Below are 26061 nucleotides of genomic sequence, written 5' to 3' on the forward strand. Positions count from 1 at the left end.
AAATTCTTACATTTTTTTCCAAAATTAGAGAGCATCAATATGATGCAGATAAGGGAAGTGATTGGGATTCTGATTACTTCACGCTCCTTTCTGTCTCAAAAAAGACGGATCTTTTTCCCTTTTTCACCCAAAAAAAAACAAAAAGAAAAAAGAGGTAGAGTCGTAGAAATAAACAATAGCGTTGATGGCAATGAAATTGGTTGAACCAAAGTCGCGTGGTTCCCACGTGACAGCTGAATAAAATCCGAAGCCTTTCCATTCTCGGATCACCAACCAACCTTCGCTCTTCCTACTAACAGATGAGGTTTGAATATTGTTAATTGTTGTTCGTTGAAGCTAATTTATGATCAACCATCCCTTCATTATCTGTCTTTTAAGTTTTTGATATTAAATTGCGTGCTGTAGCCCTCAATCTCGAACACCCAACTCCTTTTTTCATTTCCCCTTTTCCCTTTTTTCCCTTTTCGCGACGAAGTTCAACGCTTCTCACTGTTGACTTATTGGGCGCAATCTGCTCGGCTCTCGTCCTTTTCAGAGCTGAGCGAAGTCAACTTTCGATTGCTCATTGGAATTTCAACCGGCATGTGGAAAACGAAACGGTAGAAAAAAAAAAAAAAAGTACTTTTGAGCTTTCAAATTGAAGTTGTAGCTGTGTAGTACCAAATCGGGTTATTGTACTTCCATGCAGTACAAAACATTTTGGCCCGGTTTGGTAGGATCTTGAATTCCCACTCAATATAAGAAAATTGGGGCTTCCTGTTTTTGTGCCGCGTAATGTCATTGGGGTGGTTGGTGGAGTTGTGAGAGACTGAGGAGTTTTGAAGATCCCCTTTGGAATATAATCGGGAGTCAAAGCAGCATAGAGGACCTGAAGGTAGAAAATCGATGTTTGAAGGAGGGCAGTCATCAGCCATTTGCCTCCGTGTTTCCCTGGGCTGAATCCTGATTCAGTATCTTGTTCAACAAAAAGGAAAACAGCCCCCCAAGTCAAAACTTTTGAATTTTCATCCTGAAGAACAAGAAGCCTGAAACTACGGTATGTTCCTTTGTGGGGTTGAATTTGTTGCCTTTATTATCATCTGGTATTGAACTATATTTAGACGTTACTTGCTTGAAACGATGAAGATTGTAGATACCTGAATCGGATTGGATTGAACAATTTGGTTGTTCAAATGAGGAACTCGAGCCTCGAAGTGCAAGAAATTGAGAGTGCTGAAACTGTAGACGAAGAGAAGACTAGAGATGAGGCGGAGGATATAAAAAAACTGGCACCTTGGACTAGACAGATTACAGTCCGGGGTGTTATTGCAAGCATAGCAATAGGAATCATGTACAGTGTAATAGTGATGAAGCTTAATCTTACAACAGGTTTGGTCCCAAATTTGAACGTCTCGGCTGCTCTTATTGCCTACGTCTTTATAAAGACATGGACTACGCTGCTTGAGAAAGCTGGAATTGTATCCACTCCCTTTACACGACAGGAAAATACTGTAATTCAGACATGTGCTGTCGCTTGTTATAGCATTGCTGTTGGAGGTCAGAGAGCTGTGTGCTACCCAAATGTTTTCCATGGAAATATGCTTTGTTTCTGCGTTTGATGTTCATGTTGTGGTTTTGCAGGCGGCTTTGGATCCTACTTGTTTGGTTTGAGCAGGAAGACATACGAGCAAGCAGGCATAAACACAGAAGGAAATCCTCCTGGAAGTACCAAAGAACCTGGAATTGGTTGGATGACTGCCTTCCTCTCCGTCAGCAGTTTTGTAGGACTTCTTGCCTTGGTGCCCCTAAGAAAGGTAATATTTCTTTCTGGTAGAAGGAAGCTCTGCAGGCCTCGCGCTCCAAACTGATGGTGTCTGTTCTCCTTGATGCCAGAGATGTTTGTATGGTTTATTAATGCCAATGTCATCTTGAATTGTATTGCAGATCATGATACTAGATTATAAGTTGGCTTATCCCAGTGGAACTGCAACTGCTGTTCTCATAAATGGTTTCCACACACCAAAAGGAGACAAGATGGCGAAGTATGCAATCCCCCCATCTTCTCCAAACCAAAGTATAATCTTTAAAACTTAATTGTACGGAACTTGAGTTGAAATCAACTCAAAAGAACTGCTTTTTTTCTTTTTTTTTTAATACCAGGAAGCAGGTTCATGGATTCATGAAGTACTTTTCATTCAGTTTTCTCTGGGCTCTTTTTCAATGGTTTTATTCTGGGGGAGACAAATGTGGATTCTCACAGTTTCCTACATTTGGATTGAAAGCTTGGAAAAATTCGTGGGTGCTCAACATCTTGCCCCTTTGCGTCTTCTTTCTCCATACTTGGAATTGGTTTTTCTCCCTCAAACTGACTGCCCAAGTATTTTGCAGGTTCTACTTTGATTTCAGCTTGACTTATATTGGAGCAGGGATGATATGCTCCCATATTGTGAACTTGTCGTTGCTTCTCGGTGCGGTTCTTTCTTGGGGCATAATGTGGCCCTTAATGGAGGAACTTAAAGGGGAATGGTATCCTGGATCTCTTCCACAGAGCAGTATGAAAAGTCTCAATGGTTACAAGGTACAAAGTAGGAAAGGGGGCGTTTCTGTGACATCATGGACATCATTATTGAAGTCTATGCTGAATTATTTTTCTTGTTCCCTTGTTTGGTACAGGTGTTTGTATCAATTGCTCTGATACTTGGAGATGGGCTTTATCATTTCCTTAAGATTCTGTATTTCACTGCCTCGAGCATGTATGCAAAAGCAACCAACAAGAAGCTCAAAACATGTAAAATGATGATTCTATATGTTGTTTCCTTCAATTTGTCTGCTCAATCTTAGCGTGAAGCTAAGTTACCTCTCACCACTTGCAGCACTGTCCACTAGCACAGTGCATAATGCTGCAACTTGTGTCGGGGGATAGTAGCAGATGTGCAATTTTCCAAGTTTCATTTAATTAATTATGACATAGTGCGTACATGTATGCAGTCCCGGATGACAACCTGGTTCGAACTTTTGATGATCATCGACGAAATGAAGTATTCTTAAGAGATGGTATTCCAATATGGGTGGCAGTTATAGGGTACGTCTGCTTCTCCATCGTCTCTATCATCGTAATCCCGATCATGTTCCCGGAGGTGAAGTGGTATTACATAGCTGTTGCCTATACTTTGGCACCTTCTCTTAGCTTTTGCAATGCATATGGTGCTGGTCTAACTGACATGAATATGGCATATAACTACGGAAAAGTGGCTCTGTTCGTGCTTGCTGCCATGGCTGGTAAAAATGATGGTGTAGTTGCAGGACTTGTGGGATGTGGTTTGATTAAGTCTATTGTTTCCATCTCCTCTGATTTGATGCATGATTTCAAGACTGGCCATCTCACACTCACATCTCCAAGATCCATGCTTGTAAGCCAAGCTATTGGGACAGCGCTAGGCTGCATTGTAGCTCCTCTCACATTCTTTATATTCTACAAGGCTTTTGATTTGGCCGACCCAGATGGTGAATATAAGGTCCCGTATGCCATCATATACAGAAACATGGCTATCCTAGGAGTTGAAGGCTTCTCAGCTCTGCCCCAGCATTGCTTGCAGCTATGTTATGGGTTCTTCGGCTTTGCCATAGCAGCCAACTTGATGAGAGATTGTATCCCTGAAAAGTTTGGTAAATGGATCCCACTACCGATGGCCATGGCTGTGCCTTTCCTTGTTGGTGCATATTTCGCAATTGATATGTGCATTGGTAGCTTGATCGTGTTCGTGTGGCACTATCTAAATAGTCAAAAGGCAGGATTGATGGTTCCAGCCGTTGCCTCTGGTTTGATATGTGGAGAAGGTTTATGGATTCTTCCTTCATCAATTCTTGCCTTGGCTAAGGTCCATCCCCCAATCTGCATGAGCTTTTTCCCTTCCAGTAAAAGTTGAATCTAGAAAGAGAGTATTAGATATAAACTTTGTAGTATAGATAGAATTTTATGCATAACTCAAGATGTAGAGAAGCTGCAAACTCTTGTTGTATCCGCCTGTATTAGTTAAAGCTTAATAAAATATTTTATGGACGAATTGAATCAAACTGCATCAACAAAACATATTCTTCACCTTAATATTGGCTTGCATTCTCATAACACTGTTGCAAAGTGTTATCCTCCTCTACTAAACAAATTTATTTTAAAATCAGTCATTCACATAGTAACATGGTTCCACAGTGCCCACCATATCTGATTGACCTGTTGTCGTTGAGTTCTTCAGTGCATGAATCATCATCACTGGATCAAAGACATTTCATTTATGTTGGTAAATTGGTATGCAATGGTAATTTGTATACTCCTAGACTAAAATCTGTTTATTTTGATGTCAAGGGGAAAAGAGCGTGAACTTCATGAAGGCAACTCATTGTGGAAGGGGAAACTGCGGGGTTACTATGGCAAGACTATCACTGAACAGATGGAACGCAGCCAAATGGTAAGTTCGCAGCAATGGAGACGTTTAGAAAATGAAATGAATTTATGTCAATCAACTGATGTTCAGCTTCAGTAATTAAAAACATTGATATGTTGAATTGGTTATTTCATTGATTTTATTGGAAGAAGCTTTTTGAAAAGCATGTCGATTACAATGATGCAGACTAATCTCATACTCTTAAACTAAAGAAAAGAGTAAGGTGGGTAAGGGATCCTTGACCGCGTGTGAGCAACCAAATACTTAGCATAGATAAGACATAACGACATAAGATGCGGTGGATGACAATGGCTTGCCGTGTTTTTTTCGACAGATTTCTTTTTCGTTTGAATGGCTTTAAATTCGAAGGCTCTGTCTCACACACTTCAAGAAGTGGCAATAATTCTAAGGCTCACATTTTAAGAAGCGGCGAAGTGCAACAACAAGACACAGAAGGGTATGACTCATATACTTTGTCAACCTCTCTTCAAAAATGTTTAAATGATGAATACTGAATAGAGTCAAACAGAAAATCTCAACCAAATTCCTGTAGAAAACTCGCAACTTACCTTGGATGCCAAAGGCAAAGAGGTAGAGCCAACAAAATTGATCCCTATGAAGCGAAAGAAACGAACTTCTGAGCATAGTTAAGGTATTGAAATATAATTTAATTTATAAATTGAAACATAATTTAATTTCAAGTTATACTAGGGGTGTACATGGTCCGAGTTGGGTGGGAGAATTTTTTCGACCCAACCCAAAAGTTCGGGTTGGTTGGATGGGTAAACAACCCGAAACTTTTCACGACCTAGCCCAACCCCAAAATGGTTGGGTTGTCAAATTTTAAGTTTTATTTATCCACAATTTATAATTATTTTAATACAATCTAAAATATATTAAAATTCACAAACAAACACAAATAAACAACGAACGAAAATTGTTCAACATTGTCATAAAACTAAAGACAATTAAATACCGATATTTTTTAAAAAAATTAGTTAAAATAACAAAAATATAAGGATATATCACGTAAACAATAAAAATAATTAGTTTAAGAGTATTATATATAATAAAAAAAAAATATATATATATATATATATATATATATATATATATAATATAATAATAATATTTTAATTAAAATAGGCTTATTTATACCCTACCTTAAACTATTAGAAAAATATAATTATATATAAATTGTGATATATAATAATGTTGCAACAAATAAATAATAAATATATTACACTTTAGAATTTTCAGAAAAATGAACTCAACCCTACCCGAAATGTTAATCCAACCCAACCCTTATAGTTCGGATTGGGTTGATCCGGGTTGTTGAATTGTCGGGTTGAATGTACACCCGGAGATGATCAGTTTGAAGAATAACAAGATGGAACTTCTCCTCGAAGGCTAGAAACTAGATTTAGGAATAAAGCTTGGACAATTCAGCAAATGGACAACAAGTTCAAGTAAATAGAAGCAGAGAACACCTTCCCAGTTGATGGAACAACTCACCGTTGATTTAAGGCTCATGTCAGTTCATTTTCCTACTCGCTAACCAAATACTTGAGTGTGAAGGCACTGACCCAATGTTGGTGGAGCAAGATCCTTTTTCCCTGTGTTTCATCAGTAAATGAAAATCTCCAACGTTTCTCAACTTGCTTCGACATCAACCTCTAAATAACAATGCTGGACCCACACGAATAACGTGTTTTTTGCAAAGTTCAGCCTGCTTAGCATAATTAACTCAATGTACTTGGACATCCCCAAGTTGATCTTTCCCACTCATCACAACATATATGATGCTCGGATCAACAGATATTATTAAGCTCAACATTATGACTACGCTCAACAAAACCCCATGAACGAGTTCAGAGCTTCTTCTGGGCATCTCTTTCATTGATGACCCAGATCCAAAACACTTTTTTATTTTTGCAAGATATTTGGTAGGAACTAAGAGATCTGATCCCGGAAAGATTCGACTAAAATTCTTGCATATAGACTTTGGTTAACTGGAAACAGATTACATGAACCAAGTTCACAAAAAAACAACCAACAATGTAGACCAGAAGTTATTACTCCAGCTAAACGTACACAAATGACCTGATATTTTCTACTTTTTCAAAATTCATTCTCGTGCTTGTCGATAGGCTACTCCCATTTTCAGCTATTATGCAGCCACTCTGAAACAGATCAAGGTGAGGATGCAATGTTATGCAAATTATAGTGATTCATCATTAAAATCCGTCACTACAACTTGAGTGAGCTTTGAGTGAGCTACAAGAATGTGAGCAAAAGAAACATCTGGCTACCCCCTTGAATAAGAGCCAAGAGAGCTGCACTTTCTCCAAGCAGAAGCCTAGATACGGGTCCAGGAAGAATGGCACGTAAACTAACAACCCAACAATTGGGCATTTACTCGTTAAATCGAGGTTTCTATCTTCTCATGGAGGGTCACCACCAAATCATGAGCACCGTCCAATAGTTTCCATACATCAAGTTGCCCGGCCATACTGTTACACTCCCTTATTATTTCGTCCATGCTGTTGTATCTCTCTATAATCAACTTTCTCTTCTGCAATACCGAGGCAGCAATTGCGTAGAGCAGCAGATCCTCCGTGGGTGGGGCTCGTTGCCTAATCCTGCTCCAAGCTGATTTACCTACACCAGCTCTAATAGCTGCCTGATCAGCCCACATCACCTCCCATAGGCACAGTGTCTGTTCAAATGTCAATTCCCTTCTAAAGAGTACCACAACCATCCTATAAACAAAAAAGCAATCCTCCGCTTCGAGATTTTGCAGGTGTCTGTAAAGGTGGGAGTCCTTGAACTTGATGATCCTAGATACAATGTTCAGTTGCTTTCGAATCCCAACCTCATCAAGCCTAAAATTATGCCGAGCTTTCCGCATGAACCCTACAAAGCACCAGAATGCCTCATGATCTTCAGTTATCACGGTAATTATAGGAGAAAGCAAATCACTCATTCCTTGGCAATACCCAATTTCAGGATCATAAAGAGCATATGCTTCAAGAATGGTGACCAACCTAGAAGCATGAAAGATCCTGGATGACTCTAGGTGATCGTAATCTTTCAAACCAACAACCTCAGCCAAATGCCTAGCCTTATCATCCGATACTGCTGCTTGGGATGGTGCATATGCTATCCATTCTGCATTTGCACGTACTGCATCAAGACGGATGATCCGCTGCCATGTTGTAAAGTCTTCATTACTGCGAAATTTGGATGTAACCTCAACCAAGGGAGACAAATTTTTGGAGGTGAAATCAGGATCATTATCTTCTCTACCATCAGAGGAAGGGAATGTATGACTAACTTCAGGATCCCCAGACGAATCTGAGTCAGATGATTCAGTATTTAGAACAGAAGAATCAGCATTTGTCATCCCTCTAGAACTGTCATCCTCTTCCAACAAAACCCCCGAGTTTAAACCCCTTTCATCACTAGAAATTGATTCTCTAGCACTTATCACATCTCCCAAACTAGGAGAGTCATCACCATGAGCAACATGCTGATTGTCCCCCTCCTTGTTGCAGTTCATTGAAGAGTCATCACCATGAGCAACATGCTGATTGTCCCCCTCCTTGTTGCAGTTCATTGAAGAGTCATCACCATGAGCAACATGCTGATTGTCCCCCTCCTTGTTGCAGTTCATTGAAGAGCCATCACCATGAGCAGCATGCTGAATGCCCCCCTCCTTGTGGCAGTTCATATCATCATCATTCAACTTCATACTCTCATCCCCAAACTTCAGTAAAGATCGGCATTGTTTGCGAAGCCTTTCATATTCTTTCCTGCATTATATATGTTCCACCTTAAAGTTTAAACGGCCAACTCAGAGCACAGCTATAGGTGGGTAAAATACCCCCCACCAACTTATCAAAGAAAAATAGAATTAAATAATATTAGCACTTGACATATACCTCTTCTGTACTCTTACAGCATCTCTTTCTTCTTCAGAACTGGTCAAGTCATAGCTGTTGAAAACATTAGTAGTCATGTCAATACACATTTTGCACACAGCACGATGTTGAACAATACCAAGCATCACAAACACATAGCACAGTAGTACAGCAGGCATATATAGCATGACATGAATCTTCAAAATGAGGGTCTCGCTATGACTAATCCTATAGAAAAGTTAACAAAATATGTATACAGTTTTTTCTTTTGGTAAGAAATGGTGAATGTATTACGACAAAAAAGGCAAACAACCTAGGGGCAGGTGTAGACGAAACCCAGCCTAAAAGACCATAAAAGAAATGTAGAAAATAAATAAAAGATCTTTTTTCTAAAAAGATAAAAAATAAAAATAAAAAAAGAAGGAAGGAAAGCACAATGGAAAGCACGCAAGTTGGAGAAGATGACCATACAGTCAACTGTTAGTTTCTTGACCCACATTCCTTTCTTTTTTAACAAATTTGAAGCTAGTCAATTTCACTAGTGTTATTCTTTTTATTTAATTTAGGACATATTGAGGAATTTTTGAGAAATTTGGAATATCCTCGAAGACTCGAAACAAGCTCAGGAAGTATACAATCAACTAAGTAACCATACGGAGCAAGTCGATTAGGATTGAGGACAATGATTGAGTTATATGTTTAGGAGTCTAGTTCGACCTAGTCTTATTATAACTTTGCTTAGATAATGTGAAAAGTTTACAACTTAGTCCTACTTACATTTATACAGCTTCCGCTCGCATGGTTTGTGAACTCAGATAGATCATTAGGCTTTTATGTTTTCCAGATTGTTGAAGTTTGATCATCATCACTTCATGAGCATGACTGACATGTTGTATGCCTTCATACGTTTATTATGCATGATTTAGTGTTTGGATAACCAGTTATTGCCCAGTAATGAATTTGACTATTGTTATGTGCCATAGAGTGCTGGCTAGTCGTGGTATCCATAGACTATGAGTTACTGTTTCATGTATTTTGGTCCTAGTACTTAGTCATGAGTTCCATAGCCTCCTTCGGTTGACTAGGTACCTTGTAGGAACGGATAGGGTACAACCCCTATTTGAGAACTAACCAACAGTGGTTAGGGTCTACTTGTTACACATGACTTAGTTGTCACCCATAGAGGATTTCGAGAGTCATAGAGAGTATACTACTGAAGTACTTACAGTGGTGGCTAGTGGGGAGAGTCCTAGTCTTTTTACTGTTCCAGCCTAAGTGGCGTAGTGACAAGTAGTTTTACTATTCTAACCCGATGAGGGTACATGAGCAGGTACTTTTACTGTTTAACTCAATGAGAGTACATGAGCAGGTAGTTTACTGTTCCAGCCTAGAAAGGGCATAGTGACATGTAGTTTACTAATCGTAGGAACAGGTAAATGTTGCTGGCACCACCAAGGAGAATCCACTGATTAAAGCTCAGTAGGTAGACATGTATGGAGTACGGTCACCGTTCAGAGCAAAAAGAGTTCCTCTTAGACTTATGAGTACTACCTTAGGGCCTTTCCATGGGCCAAACGACTCGAGGCGCACTTTGCGCAAGACTGAAGAAGGACCTAGACATAGATGAAACCTTGAGCCAAGAGGAAACAAAAAAACCCTAGGTTGTGAACCTGAGAGGGATTGAGTACTCCTTAAAGGAGGTATGCTGAAAGTTAGTTACACAGCGACCTACAAAATTTGGTATAGACGTTAAGCCACAGTTTGGCAAACGCTATGCACCGTTATGAGCACATAACCATGTTTCTGTATGTAGGATTAAGTCTGACAAGAGCCTACAAGTAGGTTGGTTACTGAGTATTTGATACTCATCCCATGTTATTCTATTTTTTTCTAGATGGAGTGTAGACCACTATTGATGACAGGAGCGTGCGGAGCCGTGCACCTGCAGGGGGTGCCCTTCAAATCGAGTCATCTTCTTTCTTGTCATTTCATTATTATTTTAAATGCTATTGCTCGAATATTTTCTTTCTTTTGTCGGTTTTGAATGCATATTTAAATTTTAAATTCCTTGAGTCTCCCGTTTTACAAAAGAAAATTTTACTGCCCTTTTTACCCTTGAGTGTATGTGGAGATCTGTGATACCGAAGATTGGGTAGTTCCAAATGTCTTGAATAAAAAGTGAACAAAATATTTGTGGTTCGTGATACCGAAAATTGGGTCGTTACAAATGTCTTGAATAAAAAGTGAACAAAATATAAGATGACCACATGCAAAAGAGAAAGAGGTTATGGTGGTGGGAAGACGCATCAGAATGCAGTATCTTTTTTTCTTATGCAGGAATGGCCCTACACCCTTCAATGTTTGCATGATATAAACCTATGTAGCATAGCCTCTCCAATTATCGTAGATCATCGATTCCAAGACATCGTGATCGTGTGAACAACAAGCAGAACTTCCAACCTTCATTATACTTCAGAATTGCAGACATGCCAGGACAACCTTCTATGTATATTGGGGCATGAGACTCATTGCTATTATAAAATACAGATCGGATGTGTAGTGCTTAGTATGAGAAAGGGATGCTAAATAGGGGTGAATCTCCAAGAGACATCTAACTGGCACGGATATGCAATAAGAAGAGGATGAGATCTTAAAAATCATGATGATGGTATAATAGCAATAATAATGAACTAGATAGACACGTTTTGGCTAAGCAAGAAGAGATGATCAAGGAGTTCCTTCTTCATCTTTTTTTTTTTCCAAGAAAGGAAAGTTTTTGTGGCAAGTTGGGATGTGTTCTAACTTTGAGGAGAGAGGTACAGTAGAATTTTTTGAGGACTTTAGAGATCACCGTTGGTCCCTTGTTAAAGTTTATGTTTATCTTTGGGCTTTGGTGGCAAAACCTTTTTACAATTAACTTTCAGGTCTTATTTTGCTTGACTTGAGACCCTACTTGTGGTATTTTTCCCTTTGTGGACTCTCCTTTTGTATTCCCTTATGATTCTTTATTTTTTCCATCAATGAAAGCTCGGTTATTGATCAAAAAATAAAATAAATAAATAAATAAATAATGAACTAGATAGAAAGAAACTTGTGCATCAAATCACTCCTTTCTTGCCCACAAACAATGATTGTAAGGATAAAAGAGCAATGTAGAGAAGACCATTCAAATCTATACACAAGACCCAAGAGCAAGAGATTTATGCTTTTAACTCCAAAACCTTTAGAGAGGGAAACTTTGGAAAAGATCAACAAACCAGCCTAGATATTTTCAAGCTCATTAAGATTACATTGGTCACACAATCTGAGGTTCTGAATTAAAATAGCTCATATATTTGTGTTAAGATGATGCACTTGATAGGAACCAGAAGAATCAGCATTCTAGCCAAATCCCTCATGGACTGAAGAACTAAAATATTTTGTACATAAAACAAGTGAACAAGCATATGCAAGATCACGAAAAGAAGGGGGCCGGGGATTCACTTACACTCCAAGAAGGAATGGCCAGACCTCTGCTCTAATACTTGGATCTACACCCTGGTAGACATCATCAGATCAAAATCTAATGGGTAAGTACCTCAAAGTTATGAAAGAAGAAACTTATTCAACGCTGGATAGAAAATGCACGAGACGAAGTGATTTATACTCACTCCACTCCGAACTTTTTTTAAAAACTTAAGGCCGCCATCTCGAAGTTTCCCATCTGGCGTATACAAACTCCTCCATTGTTGCGGTGAAAGTGCGTGCTTTCTTTTCTTGCGTGACCAAGGCGATTTAAGGCGTCCCCTAAGACATGGTTAATACAGCGAAGTCAATTCATTTTTAAATTTATCCAATGAAATGGAATACCCTCAGCACGATACACAATTACCTATATATGTACACCTCCTTCTAAGGAGGATAATGACACTAATAATTCACCAGTTACAGCTGAAAAATAAAAAGATGACTAAAATGATGAAGTACTCTGAATAACCGAAGCAAACTGGAGATCTAGATAGTAACTTCACAATGTAAGAAAGGAACATAATTGTGAAGGAAACTAGATACTCCAGAAATGTAAAGGAGACATGGTACTGAGACGACCTAAACACCTAGATTGAGCAAAAGATCAACCCTAGAAAAACGACCAAAACCCGAAATGGCCAAGATCCCTGTCGAAAACTAGGTTTATGCTTAATTTTGAGCTAAATAAGAGAAATGGGAAGCAAAAGAGGAAGAAGGAAGGAGAGACTCACCGATCAGAGGAGGAAGAAGAAGCCGGTGAAGAAGAAGTGACAACGAATAGAACCGAACGCAAATGAACCCATGACGACGAGGCTGACGACAAGGAAGATGAAGAAGGAGGAGAATTGGAATTCGGATCCGGAGACGATGGAGTTGGAGTTTGTTTAAGAGCTCTCATCTATGGAAAATTGACTAGTGGGCGTAAAGGAATTGGGGTTGGGTAAATTTCCCTCTTTACTAGCGAATGAACCCCCTTCTTTGTGGCCCCTTAGAGATGAATGTGAAATTGTGGGAAGAAAAGATTGCTATGGGTTTTACCTACTGGCAGAGTAGAAGAGAACGACGACCACAGCGAGGCCCGCCAAGGCCGTGACCGCGACGGCTGCATTCGGCCGTGCCCCCGCCATCATCCGGGAGACGAAGCCGCCGCCGACGCCGAAGGAGCGGGCGATGTCGGTGCCGGAGGCGATCATAGAGGGGAAGAAGATGCAGATCGGAGCTTCGCTGGCAATGGGTTATCCTTTAGGAGAATGAATCTAAGAGAGGCTTGAAGTATGGTTGGGGGCCAAGAGCATGGAGTTGGCTTTTTCCACGTACGAGAAGGGAAGGAGAGCAAGTTCCTTTTCTATATGCCGCTTTGTCTCTCTCTAGATGCAGAAAAGGAGGAGAGAGAAGAAGAAGAAGAAGAAGAAGACGAAGACGAAGACGAAGACGAAGAAGAAGAAACACTCAGAAGTGGATTACTCCGTCAAGTGTCTCATCCCTGCCCCCACTTTTTTACCTTTAAACCCTTTCTTTTGCTCATCTTCACGGATAATTGCTTATAACACTGCCACCTCATCCCCTAACCTCCCAAATTTTCTATTTCAATCATCTTTGCAAATCAACGTCCTAAACATTCATTTAATTAACAAATTAATCATTAAAAATATATTTTTTTTTTAATTCCTTTGTTACTTTAGCATTTAACTCGTCAACACTGGGCTGAAATTATCCCGAGGTTGGGCCAACGGAGCCCATTTTGCATCCTCAACGTGGCCTCTTGATGACTTTGATTTGGGCTTAGATTTGTGAACTGCATGCCCAAAGATGAGAGAATCAGACATAATTGGGATACGGTAATCCTGCACCCGAACACCCATCCCTACAAAACCCTAATTCAAAACCGTATAAATAAGGCTTATAATCGACATTCCTACGAGGAGGTCAGTGTCGCAAAGGCAGAGTTGCAAACCAGAGAGAGCCTTAACGACGACACGACAGGATGCAGATCTTCGTCAAAACCCTTACTGGGAAGACGATTACGTTGGAAGTTGAGTCCAGCGATACCATCGACAATGTCAAAGCTAAGATCCAGGACAAGGAAGGTTCGATTTTTTTTTTTCTAAATTATCTGCTTTTTCAAGCAATATTTCTTCTTATTCTTTTCATCGTTCTTAATGCATGTGTTTTGGACTTTAATGATTCCCGGTGCATGTTTCAGGTATTCCTCCGGACCAGCAGAGGCTTATCTTCGCTGGGAAGCAGCTTGAGGATGGGCGAACTCTCGCCGACTACAACATCCAGAAGGGTTGGTGCTATGCCTTTCATTGTATTCTCTTTCCTATTTAGAAAAATTAATCGTGCTAATAAAATTTGAGAAAATAGCGAATTGTTTGTTGATTAGGTAATCTCAGCCACTGGGTTTGGTTTATCTGTAAATCTTCTTTTGCGACCGTCTTGGTTTTAATTTGAATACATGCTTTGCTTGTTGATTAGCGTTTTGTATGTCATGTGACATCTGTGAGAATCGAAACTGGGTGTGGAGTTTCCGTTCTGACATCGTCAAGATGCACTTTCTGATTCTTGTAATGAGCTAGGATGTGCTCAATTACCATCTGAAAATGTTTTCAAACTTGCAGCTATCTACTTTGGTTGCGAAGAAAATAAAGAATTTGAGTTAGTTCATACTTTCCAGTTATATAATTTTGCGAATAGGATATTTTGGTATTAAAATGTCTCTAAACAATGATTTATTCCAAAATTTAGGGATTTAATTATAAACGCCTCTTGATGACTTAGATTAGTGCAGTGTTCTAGAAGGTGAAAATTGCATCTCATTGCCATCATTTTTCTCTTGTAGAGTCAACTCTGCACTTGGTGCTCAGGCTTCGTGGTGGTATAATCGAGCCCTCTTTGATGGCTTTGGCTAGGAAGTACAATCAGGACAAGATGATCTGCCGCAAGTAAGCTTCTATACTTATCATTATTTATATAAAAGATGTTCCAATCGGTTCTTCAAGATGGAGGGGTTTGTGGTTTTGTCTTGCAATTAAAATTATACTCGGAGATGGATGTGTTGGGTGGTTATCCATACCTTTTCTGTTTTAATTTCTTTAGCATTAGTTCAATTTCCAAATAAGTTTATGAACATCCTATGTCTTTAGAAGCCAAAACGTTGCACTAGAGTTAGAATTTATATACATACGTTTGTGGTGGCTTTCTTAATCATTATCAAAGGTTGCTCACGTACAATTGTATTACAACAGGTGCTATGCCCGCCTGCACCCTCGTGCTGTCAACTGCAGGAAAAAGAAGTGTGGACACAGCAACCAGGTAATTTATTGTTTCCTGGTGTAATTTTCTGATAAATCTGTAAATCTTGCTGCCACTACTTATAAAACCTTTTTTGGTTCATCATTGACTTGCAGTTGAGGCCAAAGAAGAAGATCAAGTAGACCATTGATTTCGAGAGAGGAAACCTATGCAAAAGTTTATGTTTTTATTTATTTTTGGGTGCATTTATGCTCAGAACTATTTGCTTAACACTCCTTAGGAGTTGGAATTGTTGTAATTTTTGTTTCTGCGACATTCTCAGTTATGGTAAGTTTTGCTCTCGACTTTGGAGTACCAAATCTTCGGTCATTTTGTTTCCCATTAACAGCTCATTTTTGGACTCTTTCCCTCTGTTAACAAGTAACTAGAATGCTAAATATTGGGACAACCATCTAAAATAATCGATAATACATTTGGACTGTGTGAATGGGCTTTGGGAAGAAGCAACTATACAATAATTCAAAATATACTAAAAACTGCCACTGCATGACTGGGGATCAGTTCTGATCTTGCGGATGGCTTCCTTCTTTCAAAATGATAACAATCACGTTCCTAAGAGATACCAGGAATTAAGCTGGTTGCATTATTTCTTTAATGCACTGATGCATCTGAAAGCGTTGAACGTCCATTTTTTCTTCTGTTTGTTTCTTTTGTAAATGCACAAACAAGGGATTTAAACATACTACTTGCTTTGTCCATGCCAAACTCTTGAATGCAGCTACTATGGGAACTCGGATTCATAGCAAAAGTGTTACAAAGCAAATAACAAGTCTCCAGGTTCTAGGATTAGTTCATATTAACCAACTCTAATTGGCAATCTTTAATGTCAAGCAGTTAGCTAAACCGATGAGCTGAGAATACAGTATCTTTGTGAAGATGTAAAGCCGTGGAAAGATCGCACCTAGAATTCAAATTGTTCGGGGAGCCAATCTGATAGTAATATAACCGGATCTAGCAGTATTAAGACCAATATTTGTGAGCCACTCTTCAGTTAACTCTAGAATCCTTGGTCATCCCTGCAAATTTAGGCACTGCAGACTGCTACACAAGGTTTAGTTCTAAGTGGATGTAGCCTAGTTTGCTCTGGAATCCTCTCATCCCCAGAAACTTAGCCCCTGCAAGTGCAAACTGCTACACGGCTGATATTCAAAGATGACACCACCATCCGACTCAAAATCGCACCATACTTGCTCCTCATTCCTCAATGTGGCTTATGCCGTTGCTTCTGCCTTCCAACAAATGGGTCACGTGATGTCCCTCTCCATTCTCTGTCTTTGAATTGTTGTTCTGTTAAGGATAGTTGACCGTTCATTAAGGCAAATATCTAGATATTTGCCTTACATTACGGGTTACCATATTTTCTCTTTTACTAAATGCAAATATATTGTATTCATTTATTATTCTTTCCTTTTATCGCTATTTCCTTATTATTTGTAATTTACCTTATTTCTGTATTCTGTAAATGATTATAAATAAGAGAACTCTCACCACCATTTGGGTGTGGTGGATTAATCAAACATTCACATGGTATCAGAGCCCTTTCGGTTTAACAACCCTGATCCTTTCTTCTCTGTGGCTTCCGAATCTTGTTATCATCTTCTTCCTTTCAATACTCTAATCCATATGATCACCATCAAACTTTCTTCCTCCAATTATCTTCTTTGGAAAAGCCAACTTCTCCCTCTTCTTGAGAGTCAAGACATGCTGGGCTATGTCGATGGAACTATGGTTCCACCACCTCGCTTTGAACCAGAAACCTCCTCAACATTCAACCCCAAATATTTGGCATGGAGAGCAGCCGATCAACGACTTCTCTGTCTCCTGCTCTCCTCTCTCACTGAGGAAGCCATGGCTGTTGTCGTTGGTCTCTCTACTGCACGTGATGTTTGGCTTGCGTTGGAAACTACGTACAGCCATCAGTCAAAAGCTCGTGAACTGAGACTCAAGGATGACTTGCAGTTGATGAAACGTGGCACAAAACCTGTTGCTGAGTATGCCCGTGCCTTCAAAAAAATTTGTGACCAACTTCATGCCATTGGCAGACCCGTCGAGGACATTGATAAAGTGCATTGGTTCCTTCGTGGACTCGGCACCGAATTTTCAGCTTTTTCTACTGCTCAGATGGCTCTCACCCCTATCCCCTGTTTTGCAGATCTAGTCTCTAAAACTGAAAGTTTTGAGTTGTTCCAGCGCTCCCTTGAGTCCTCTGACTCCACTCCTACAGCATTCATAGCCACTAATCGTGGCCGCACCCATGAAAGTCACCCTGCTTCCTTTACCAACCAGCGAGGTCGTTCTTATTCTCACAAAAACAACTCTTCTAATCGAGGACGAACCCACTCAAGTCAGGGTCGTCGACCACCTCATTGCCAAATATGCCGCAAAGAGGGCCATTATGCTGACCGCTGCAACCAACGGTATGTTCGACCTGATTCTTCTCATGCTCACCTTGCTGAAGCCTTTAACATGTCATGTTCTATTGCTGGACCTGATGCTGCTGATTGGTTTTTGGACACTGGAGCTTCGGCCCATATGACTGCCGACCCATCAATTCTGGATCAGTCTAAAAATTACACGGGTAAGGACTCTGTGATTGTAGGAAACGGTGCATCCCTACCCATTACCCACATCGGTACTCTTTCTCCTGTTCCAAATATTCACTTATTAGATGTCTTGGTTGTCCCTCACCTCACTAAAAATCTTCTTTCCATAAGTAAATTAACGTCTGATTTTCCTCTCTCCGTTACATTTACTAATAATCTTATTACTATCCAGAATCATCAAACAGGAAGGGTGGTGGCAACCGGTAAAAGAGATGGAGGGCTATATGTGCTGGAGCGCGGCAACTCTGCTTTTATTTCAGCCCTTAAAAACAAATCTTTACGTGCTTCATATGATTTATGGCATGCTCGTCTGGGTCATGTGAATCATTCTGTTATTTCTTTTTTAAATAAAAAAGGTCATCTTTCTCTTACGTCTTTATTGCCTTCTCCATCATTATGTAATAGTTGTCAGCTTGCGAAAAGCCATCGATTGCCTTATTCCCGCAATGAACGTAGGTCGTCTCATGTGTTAGATCTTATTCATTGTGATCTTTGGGGTCCTTCTCCCGTCAAATCAAATTCGGGTTTTCTTTATTATGCTATTTTTATTGATGATTATTCTCGATTCACTTGGTTTTACCCTTTAAAATTTAAATCTGATTTTTTTGATATTTTTCTTCAATTTCAAAAATTTGTGGAAAATCAATATTCTTCTCGTATCAAGGTATTTCAAAGCGATGGTGGTACCGAATTTACTAGTACTTGTTTCAAAACTCATTTACGTAATTCTGGCATCCACCATCAACTCTCTTGTCCATATACACCTGCTCAAAATGGTCGTGTTGAGAGAAAACATCGTCATGTGACTGAGACTGGCTTGGCCCTTCTCTTTCACTCTCATCTTTCTCCTCGTTTTTGGGTTGACGCCTTCAGCACTGCAGCTTATATTATCAACCGGTTGCCTACTCCACTTCTTGGAGGTAAGTCACCCTTTGAACTCCTTTATGGCTACACTCCACATTATGACAATTTTCATCCCTTTGGTTGTCGTGTTTATCCTTATTTGCGTGATTATATGCCTAACAAGCTTTCTCCCCGCAGCATTCCTTGTATTTTTTTGGGTTATAGTCCTGTTCATAAAGGGTTCCGCTGTCTTGATCCCGCCACCACTAAGCTATATATCACCTGCCATGCTCAATTTGATGAAACTCACTTTCCTGCTATCCCTAGCTCCCAAGCCCAACCTCTTTCCACTATTCCTATTTCAAATTTCTTGGAACCACATCTTCATCATATTGATTCATCCCCCCCTACCACTTCATCACCGCACATTCCTCAATCCAGTTCATCCCCGTGTGATATTTGTTCTGACCTTGTAGATGAGTCTGTGCAGGTTGATACTTCTCTTGCAGGTTCCACTTTGTCACCCTCGACTTCTAATTCAACCTCTATTGAACCTCCTGTTGATTTCTCTTCTTTGGGCACTCATCCTATGATCACACGCGCCAAAGCTGGTATATTCAAGACTCGTCATCCAGCAAATCTTGGTATGTTGGGCTCATCTGGACTTCTCTCTGCTCTTCTTGCATCCACTGAGCCAAAAGGATTCAAATCTGCGGCTAAGAATCCTGCTTGGGTGGCTGCCATGGATGAAGAAATTCGAGCGTTACAACAAAATGATACTTGGACTTTGGTTCCTCGCCCTGCCAACACCAACATCGTGGGCTCTAAATGGGTGTTTCGTATTAAATATTTGCCCGATGGATCCGTCGAGCGTTTCAAGGCTCGTCTCGTTGCCAAAGGTTATACTCAGGTTCCTGGTCTTGACTACACTGACACTTTCAGTCCAGTTGTCAAAGCTACCACTGTCCGTGTTGTGCTTTCTATTGCAGTCACAAATAAATGGCCTCTTCGACAACTTGATGTCAAGAATGCTTTTCTCAATGGAACGCTTATTGAACGTGTTCATATGGAACAACCTCCTGGGTATGTTGATCCTCGATTTCCAAAGCATGTTTGTCTATTAAAGAAAGCTCTCTATGGCTTAAAGCAAGCTCCTCGTGCTTGGTTTCAGCGTTTTAGCTCATTTCTTCTCACACTTGGGTTTTCTTGTAGTCGCGCTGACACGTCCCTTTTTGTCTTTCATCAGCAATCTAACCTTATCTATTTGCTTCTTTATGTTGATGACATTATTGTTACCGGCAACAACTCATCTCTTATTAACAGCTTTACTCGCAAGCTTCATTCTGAGTTTGCTACCAAAGATTTGGGTTCTCTCAGTTACTTTCTTGGTCTTGAAGCTTCACCCACTCCTGATGGTCTCTTTATCAGTCAGTTAAAATATGCTCGAGATATTCTTACTCGTGCTCAGTTGCTCGATAGCAAACCAGTTCACACTCCCATGGTTGTTTCTCAACACCTGACTGCTGATGGTTCTCCTTTCTCTGATCCTACTCTCTACAGATCTCTTGTTGGCGCCCTTCAGTACTTGACTATCACGCGTCCAGATATTGCCTATGCTGTCAATTCTGTCAGTCAATTCTTGCATGCCCCTACTGCAGATCACTTTCTTGCTGTCAAACGTATTCTTCGCTATGTCAAAGGAACACTCCACTTTGGTCTTATCTTTCGTCCATCCACTGTTCCTAGTACGCTAGTCGCTTATTCGGATGCTGACTGGGCTGGTTGTCCCGATACTCGTCGTTCTACATCCGGCTATTCTATTTATCTTGGTAACAATCTCATTTCTTGGAGTGCCAAAAAGCAACCTACTGTATCACGCTCCAGCTGTGAATCTGAGTATCGTGCTCTTGCCACAACTGCTGCTGAACTTCTTTGGGTTACGCATCTTTTGCATGACCTCAAGGTCCCTATTTCACAGCAGCCCTTACTCTTATGTGACAACAAAAGTGCTATTTTTTTGAGCTCTAATCCTGTTTCTCACAAGCGGGCCAAGCATGTTGAACTAGATTATCATTTCCTTCGAGAACTTGTTATCGCTGGCAAACTTCGTACACAATATGTACCCTCTCATCTCCAAGTTGCTGACATCTTCACAAAGAGTATTTCTCGACCTCTTTTTGAATTTTTCAGATCCAAGCTTCATGTTCGTTCAAATCCGACGCTCAGCTTGCGGGGGGGTGTTAAGGATAGTTGACCGTTCATTAAGGCAAATATCTAGATATTTGCCTTACATTACGGGTTACCATATTTTCTCTTTTACTAAATGCAAATATATTGTATTCATTTATTATTCTTTCCTTTTATCGCTATTTCCTTATTATTTGTAATTTACCTTATTTCTGTATTCTGTAAATGATTATAAATAAGAGAACTCTCACCACCATTTGGGTGTGGTGGATTAATCAAACATTCACATGTTCAATAAGTGATTCTATTCTGTTCCGGTTCATCTTCTAAGATTTCTTGCTTTGCTTGATTCTCATCAGCGTTTTTTCCAAAATCATTCGAATAACATCCCTCACCAGGTTCTTCTTGAACAAGCTCACCTAACTTTTGCAACTGTTTCAAATACCAGGGGAGTGCTTACCACTACAGTTCATGATGAACTGATGAAAAAGGAAAAAGGAATTTATGGTACCTGTGAGAGCAAGGAGTTGTTCTCTTCCTGTAAAGTTCTAAACTGAGAAGCTAGATTATTATAACTAGCTCTGAGTCTCCTGAAATCGTTCTCCATCTGCTTCGACTTCCATCTTGCTCTTCTATTCTGAAACCAGATAGAAATCTGGCGAGGTTGGAGTCCAACTCGGCTGCCAGCTGCACCGTCTTCCTCAAATCAAGCTTCGAATCGGATGAATAAAATATGGACTCCAGTGACCTGACTTGTTCATCACTAAACCTTCTTTTGTTCATGTTGTTGCTCTTCTTCTTCTTCTTCTTCCTCCTCCTAGGAGTTGGACATGTCTGCGAAGGGGTTACTTCAAAATTTTGTATTTTGATGTACTCCTGTCTCTCCATAACTTTTGTTGAAACTACAAGCTCTTTCGGAAAGGAATAGAGATAAGAATATATTTATAGGGGGAAGTGTGAAACAACAAATGTTTGCATGGAAACCAATGGAGCTCAATATCGTGTCGTTTTTTCCAGCCCATGTCCTGTGGTCGTCTGCATCCATTTTTCCCTTTTCAGCTTCAAAACTAAGCACCACCACCACCCTCTACAGTATTTTTTTTTTTTTCCTTCTTCAAAACCTCTTGCTATAAAGGCACTATACTACATGCTAATCCTGGCCTAGCTAGCTTCCCATGTATTGAACCCCTTTCCTTTTACACGGGCACAAATATCTGCTGTGTCTCGCATAAATATCATAGTGATGAATTCCAATCAGAGCCTTTAGTTTCAGTTTGAATGAGATCTAATATCTGGGATTGGCTGTGGCTGTGTGTGGCCAAATACAGACAAAGTGTAAGGTATTGTGGATATTGTTGTCAAATCCATACATATTTACAAAGGGAAGAGGCGGCTTTGGCTTTTGGCTGGTGTTTGATGACGGCACAAAGCAGTGGAAATTGGTGATCCAAGACGGTGATGGATGCCATATTTAGCAGTGAGCGTAAGGCATAAATTGGTTTCTTGTTTATTCATTAAAGGCCATGGCTTGCACGCCACGGCCCTTGCGAGTTCATGACGCTCACAATCTCCTTTGATACAACGAACCAATGAAGTTTCAGAGTGGCTTTGAATTTTGAAGCTTTGGTTGGCTAATACTTGGACACGTTTCGAGGGAACTTAGTGATGGTTTCAAAATTGATTTCATTTGAACGATAAAGCATCACGCATTGAAGCGTAGGCATTGCATTGAATGAAGATAAGATAATTAGTTATTGGGTAGGAGATTGGGGTGAAGTTTCTGTGAGAAGGAATGAGTTTTGAAATCCATGTTCTTCATTGCTCTAAGCCTCCCCTGCCGAGCCGCTGCAGCCTCTACCCCAACCCCAATCCCCGTTTTCCGATTTCCATCCTCTTCCTCATCAACTTCTCCGGCAACAAGAAAACCCATCACGACGTGGGGGCTAATGCCTTCCAACGTGGGGAGGGCATCTTGGTCGGTGTAGAACAGGCTAATATCCGGGAGGAATCCGAGGAGGAGGGAGGAGTAGAGGGTCCAACCATTATAATCCTCTGCCCCCGCTCCGGCTTACACTGAACTGAGGTTCCAGAAATGCCCCCACATCTCTTCTTCTCTTCTCTTCTTTATTCCTCCTTCATTCCTTCTTGCTTACTTTCTTTCATCATCTTTGGCTTAATAAAGCATTCCCACCTACCAAATAGCCTCAACAAATTAAGAAATACATATTATGGATGTTAGGTTCAGCTTCAACCCACCTCCACCAAACTCTTCATTTTCTTAAACTTGATTCAAACCAACTCCAACCCTGCGCACCACCTTCCTTTCACCAACCATTCAACAAAAAACACTGAACCAACCAACACGTGAACTCACAGGGAAAGTTCCATCACTGTTTTCCCTATCAACTTCTCCTGGGTTATTCATCTGCATCTACCATCTACCATCTCTATGTGCTAACTATGTAGCAGCAGAATGATAATGAAAAAACACAAACACACAGCATCCAGAATGCAGAATGTGGATGATCAAAAACAAATGACTAAAGCGAGGAGGTTGATTGAGAGAGAGTTTCCAGTTAGAAACATTGAAATCAAGTTCCAAGTGTTCCCAGGGACCAACCCTACAGAATCCATCAGTCCATCCATCATAACATCGTCACAGATAAACGACTACGAGCCTCAAAATGCCATCCACTCTAAAAAAAATATTAAAAAAAAAAAAAAAAAAAAAAAAAAAAAAAAAAAAAAAAAAAAAAAAAAAAAAAAAAAAAAAAAAAAAAAAAAAAAAAAAAAAAAAAAAAAAAAAAAAAAAAAAAAAAAAAAAAAAAAAAAAAAAAAAAAAAAAAAAAAAAAAAAAAAAAAAAAAAAAAAAAAAAAAAAAAAAAAAAAAAAAAAAAAAAAAAAAAAAAAAAAAAAAAAAAAAAAAAAAAAAAACTAAACGCATATCTCATTCACCAACAACACCTAGTTCTAGGTACACCAAAAGGTACCAACTCAACTCCACTGCAGAGGATCATGCACCACCAAACCCCACAACCCCTTTGGAAATATCTCTATAACCATAATATATATATGCAATATATATATAAATATATCTATTGGGCACTAGGCCGACATGGGATAGAAGCAGGGAGCATCAGTTCAGCTGGGCACGAGGAGAGCGAGGGCGAACTGGGGTCTTTGATGGGCTTACCCTGAAAACAAAACCCATAAGAATCAAAACGGTTTTACTTCTGCAAACAAAAACACAACACGTTTCTCAAAATACCCAATACCAGAAAAGGAAACAAGAACAAACTATACTAACCTTATTGGCAGGGAACCCAACACCACTCCACTGCAATTAAGTGCAGCAATTGCACTCTCAGCCTGCAAATTAAAAATAAATGCAATACTGTTACGCAAAGTCATGGTGAAGTTACAGCCAAACACGACTTCATTCATGTAACTGCATGGGTAAACACCCATGTTCTCTAGAAAGTCTTTTAGGGCACAGCTAATGCTTTGTTATTCACAAACATGAAAAACAATAATCACTCAAATGAAAAACAATAATCACTCAAATGAAAAACAATCAATCTTTGACAATTTAATAGATGATATATGCATTACAAAGATATTTGAAATTGCTCGACAGATGTGAATGCAGCATCTTAAAGCCATCACTCAAGTGCTCTCCATTCTATATGCCACAAAACCAACGATGTATTGGTGAATGATAACTACAAGCCACAACAGACTTGTTGACAAGGCAACCACATCCATTATTAAGTTTACATATAGATATAACAAGTAAAGCAGTACTCTAAATGCATTTTTGGGGGGTGTTCGACAATGGTGCTCTAAATGCATTCTGTACCCCATAAAAGCAAAGATGCATTGATGGATGGTAAATCCAAGAAACACACATCAGATTTGTTGATAATTGTTCTTGATCGAAAAAATGTGAAGGAAAGATCCCGCTGAATTGAATTGGGTCCATGAATCTAAGAAATAGTGAGAATTCTTGATCTCTCTCGGTTCGAAAATCCAGAATTTGAATTGATGGCCGTTCATTAATTAAGTCAATCAAACTAGGCAAGTTTGTCTTGCATGCCATCGTCCCCGTTTTGGCGTGAGTTTCTTCTGGGTTAGGAAGTAGCAAACCAAATTCATCCTCACCACCCCTCTAATAGTTGAAAAGGCAAACCATGTCCATCCTCATCACTCCTCTAATGTTCAATCTCCAACCCCCACCCCCACAAAAGGAAAAGAAGAAAGAAGTGTAAAAAAAATAAAAAAAATAAATAAATAAAAAAGCAATAAAATCAACGGAAGTGAACAAGATTACCATGGTAAACTCAACAAAAGCTATACGAGTGGAATGATGATAATCTCCAAGTAGCCTAAGGCGCTGAACCTACACAAGGTTAACAGATGACATAGATTAAGCCACAACCAGAAAACATAAAAGCGCTGTAAAGAGAATCAAATAAAATTCCGAAGAAATAAGACATCTGTTAAACGAAGAAGAACAGACCTCTCCACATAGTGATTCAAAGAACAGCTTGACCTCTGCTTGAGTAACCTACATGACATCACATATCATGAAAACAATCAAGCATATTTAAGTTCTTTCATTCTCTCCTCTTCCAAAAACACAGTTCTCAAATTCATTCAGAAAGTTTTTCACTTGCAAACCTACCTTCTTGTCAATATTTGTACAATAGATAGTTCTTGAGCACATCTCACGTTCATCATCCGACTAGAAACAATAAAACACAAGAAAATCAGTTTCAAGAAAAGAAGTACAATAAATTAAAATGAGTTGATAGCATTGCTAGGAACAAATTAGAATGGATAAAAAAAAAATGAAGGAGTGACATTGAAGACGGTTAATTACCCTGGGTAAAAAGTCAGGATTGACAGGTGCTATGGCAGTTTTTGAGGGCAGCACTCTAACTGGATAGAAACCAAGAACTGTCCCTGAAAGACTCAAGGAAGCTCTTGCACCCTCTGCTAGCATGAAGCAAATTAGATATGATATAGTCGGAAATACAACTAATATACTGAGCTTGGGAGTGTACCTTCATCCGTGAACTCAATGAAGGCAAAATGAAGAATGGAGTTGGGATCACCGCAGATACGACAGTCAACAACCTATTGAACATACATCACATTAAGCTAGCAGTAAAATGCCACAAAAAAAAAAAAAAAAAAAAAAAAAAAAAAAAAAAAAAAAAAAAAAAAAAAAAAAAAAAAAAAAAAAAAAAAAAAAAAAAAAAA

General features: G+C 39.5%; 4 protein-coding genes and 1 pseudogene across 11 annotated transcripts in view; 2 read left to right on the forward strand and 3 right to left on the reverse strand.

Moving 5' to 3' along the window:
* Positions 1–238: 238 nt before the first annotated feature.
* LOC111467702 (metal-nicotianamine transporter YSL3-like) lies at positions 239–4053 on the forward strand. Of its 3 annotated transcripts, none has more exons than XM_023112701.1 (8): positions 239–1036; positions 1101–1536; positions 1621–1793; positions 1924–2021; positions 2140–2274; positions 2368–2557; positions 2653–2767; positions 2968–4053. In XM_023112701.1, exons 2-8 carry the CDS (start codon positions 1173–1175, stop codon positions 3903–3905), a joined length of 2013 nt encoding a protein of 670 aa, XP_022968469.1. In that variant the 5' UTR covers positions 239–1036; positions 1101–1172; the 3' UTR covers positions 3906–4053. The 3 variants fall into 3 exon arrangements, with proteins under 3 accessions (XP_022968469.1, XP_022968466.1, XP_022968468.1); XM_023112698.1 differs by having other exon boundaries at positions 1126–1536; XM_023112700.1 differs by having other exon boundaries at positions 239–1536.
* A 2334-nt stretch (positions 4054–6387) lies between these two features.
* Positions 6388–13340, reverse strand: LOC111467703 (small G protein signaling modulator 1-like). Of its 3 annotated transcripts, XM_023112704.1 has the most exons (6): positions 12580–13017; positions 11992–12127; positions 11829–11878; positions 8363–8416; positions 7995–8233; positions 6388–7937 (listed from the first exon to the last, which is right to left on the reverse strand). In XM_023112704.1, the coding sequence occupies exons 1-6, from the start codon at positions 12744–12746 to the stop codon at positions 6841–6843; spliced, it is 1743 nt and encodes a 580-aa protein (XP_022968472.1). In that variant the 5' UTR covers positions 12747–13017; the 3' UTR covers positions 6388–6840. The 3 variants fall into 3 exon arrangements, with proteins under 3 accessions (XP_022968472.1, XP_022968471.1, XP_022968470.1); XM_023112703.1 differs by having other exon boundaries at positions 6388–8233; positions 12887–13340; XM_023112702.1 differs by having other exon boundaries at positions 6388–8233.
* Positions 13341–13746: 406 nt separating this feature from the next.
* Positions 13747–15495, forward strand: LOC111467704 (ubiquitin-60S ribosomal protein L40). Its single transcript, XM_023112705.1, has 5 exons — positions 13747–13935; positions 14052–14138; positions 14691–14793; positions 15097–15163; positions 15259–15495. The coding sequence occupies exons 1-5, from the start codon at positions 13833–13835 to the stop codon at positions 15283–15285; spliced, it is 387 nt and encodes a 128-aa protein (XP_022968473.1). The 5' UTR covers positions 13747–13832; the 3' UTR covers positions 15286–15495.
* Positions 15496–16152: 657 nt separating this feature from the next.
* LOC111467378 lies at positions 16153–23563 on the reverse strand (annotated as a pseudogene).
* Positions 23564–23690: 127 nt separating this feature from the next.
* Positions 23691–26061, reverse strand: part of LOC111467705 (polyadenylate-binding protein-interacting protein 12-like) — a 4206-nt gene continuing 1835 nt past the window's right edge. For all 4 annotated transcript variants that reach the window (XM_023112707.1, XM_023112708.1, XM_023112709.1 and 1 more), the window contains 7 exons: positions 25863–25935; positions 25679–25791; positions 25481–25540; positions 25316–25363; positions 25127–25195; positions 24104–24165; positions 23691–23990 (listed from right to left, as the gene is read on the reverse strand). In XM_023112707.1, the coding sequence (XP_022968475.1) occupies positions 23933–23990; positions 24104–24165; positions 25127–25195; positions 25316–25363; positions 25481–25540; positions 25679–25791; positions 25863–25935 (483 nt within the window). In that variant the 3' untranslated portion in view covers positions 23691–23932. The remainder of the gene's footprint in view (positions 23991–24103; positions 24166–25126; positions 25196–25315; positions 25364–25480; positions 25541–25678; positions 25792–25862; positions 25936–26061) is intronic.

Source organism: Cucurbita maxima, unplaced genomic scaffold, assembly GCF_002738345.1.
Source record: "Cucurbita maxima cultivar Rimu unplaced genomic scaffold, Cmax_1.0 Cma_Scf00034, whole genome shotgun sequence".
NCBI lineage: Eukaryota > Viridiplantae > Streptophyta > Magnoliopsida > Cucurbitales > Cucurbitaceae > Cucurbita > Cucurbita maxima.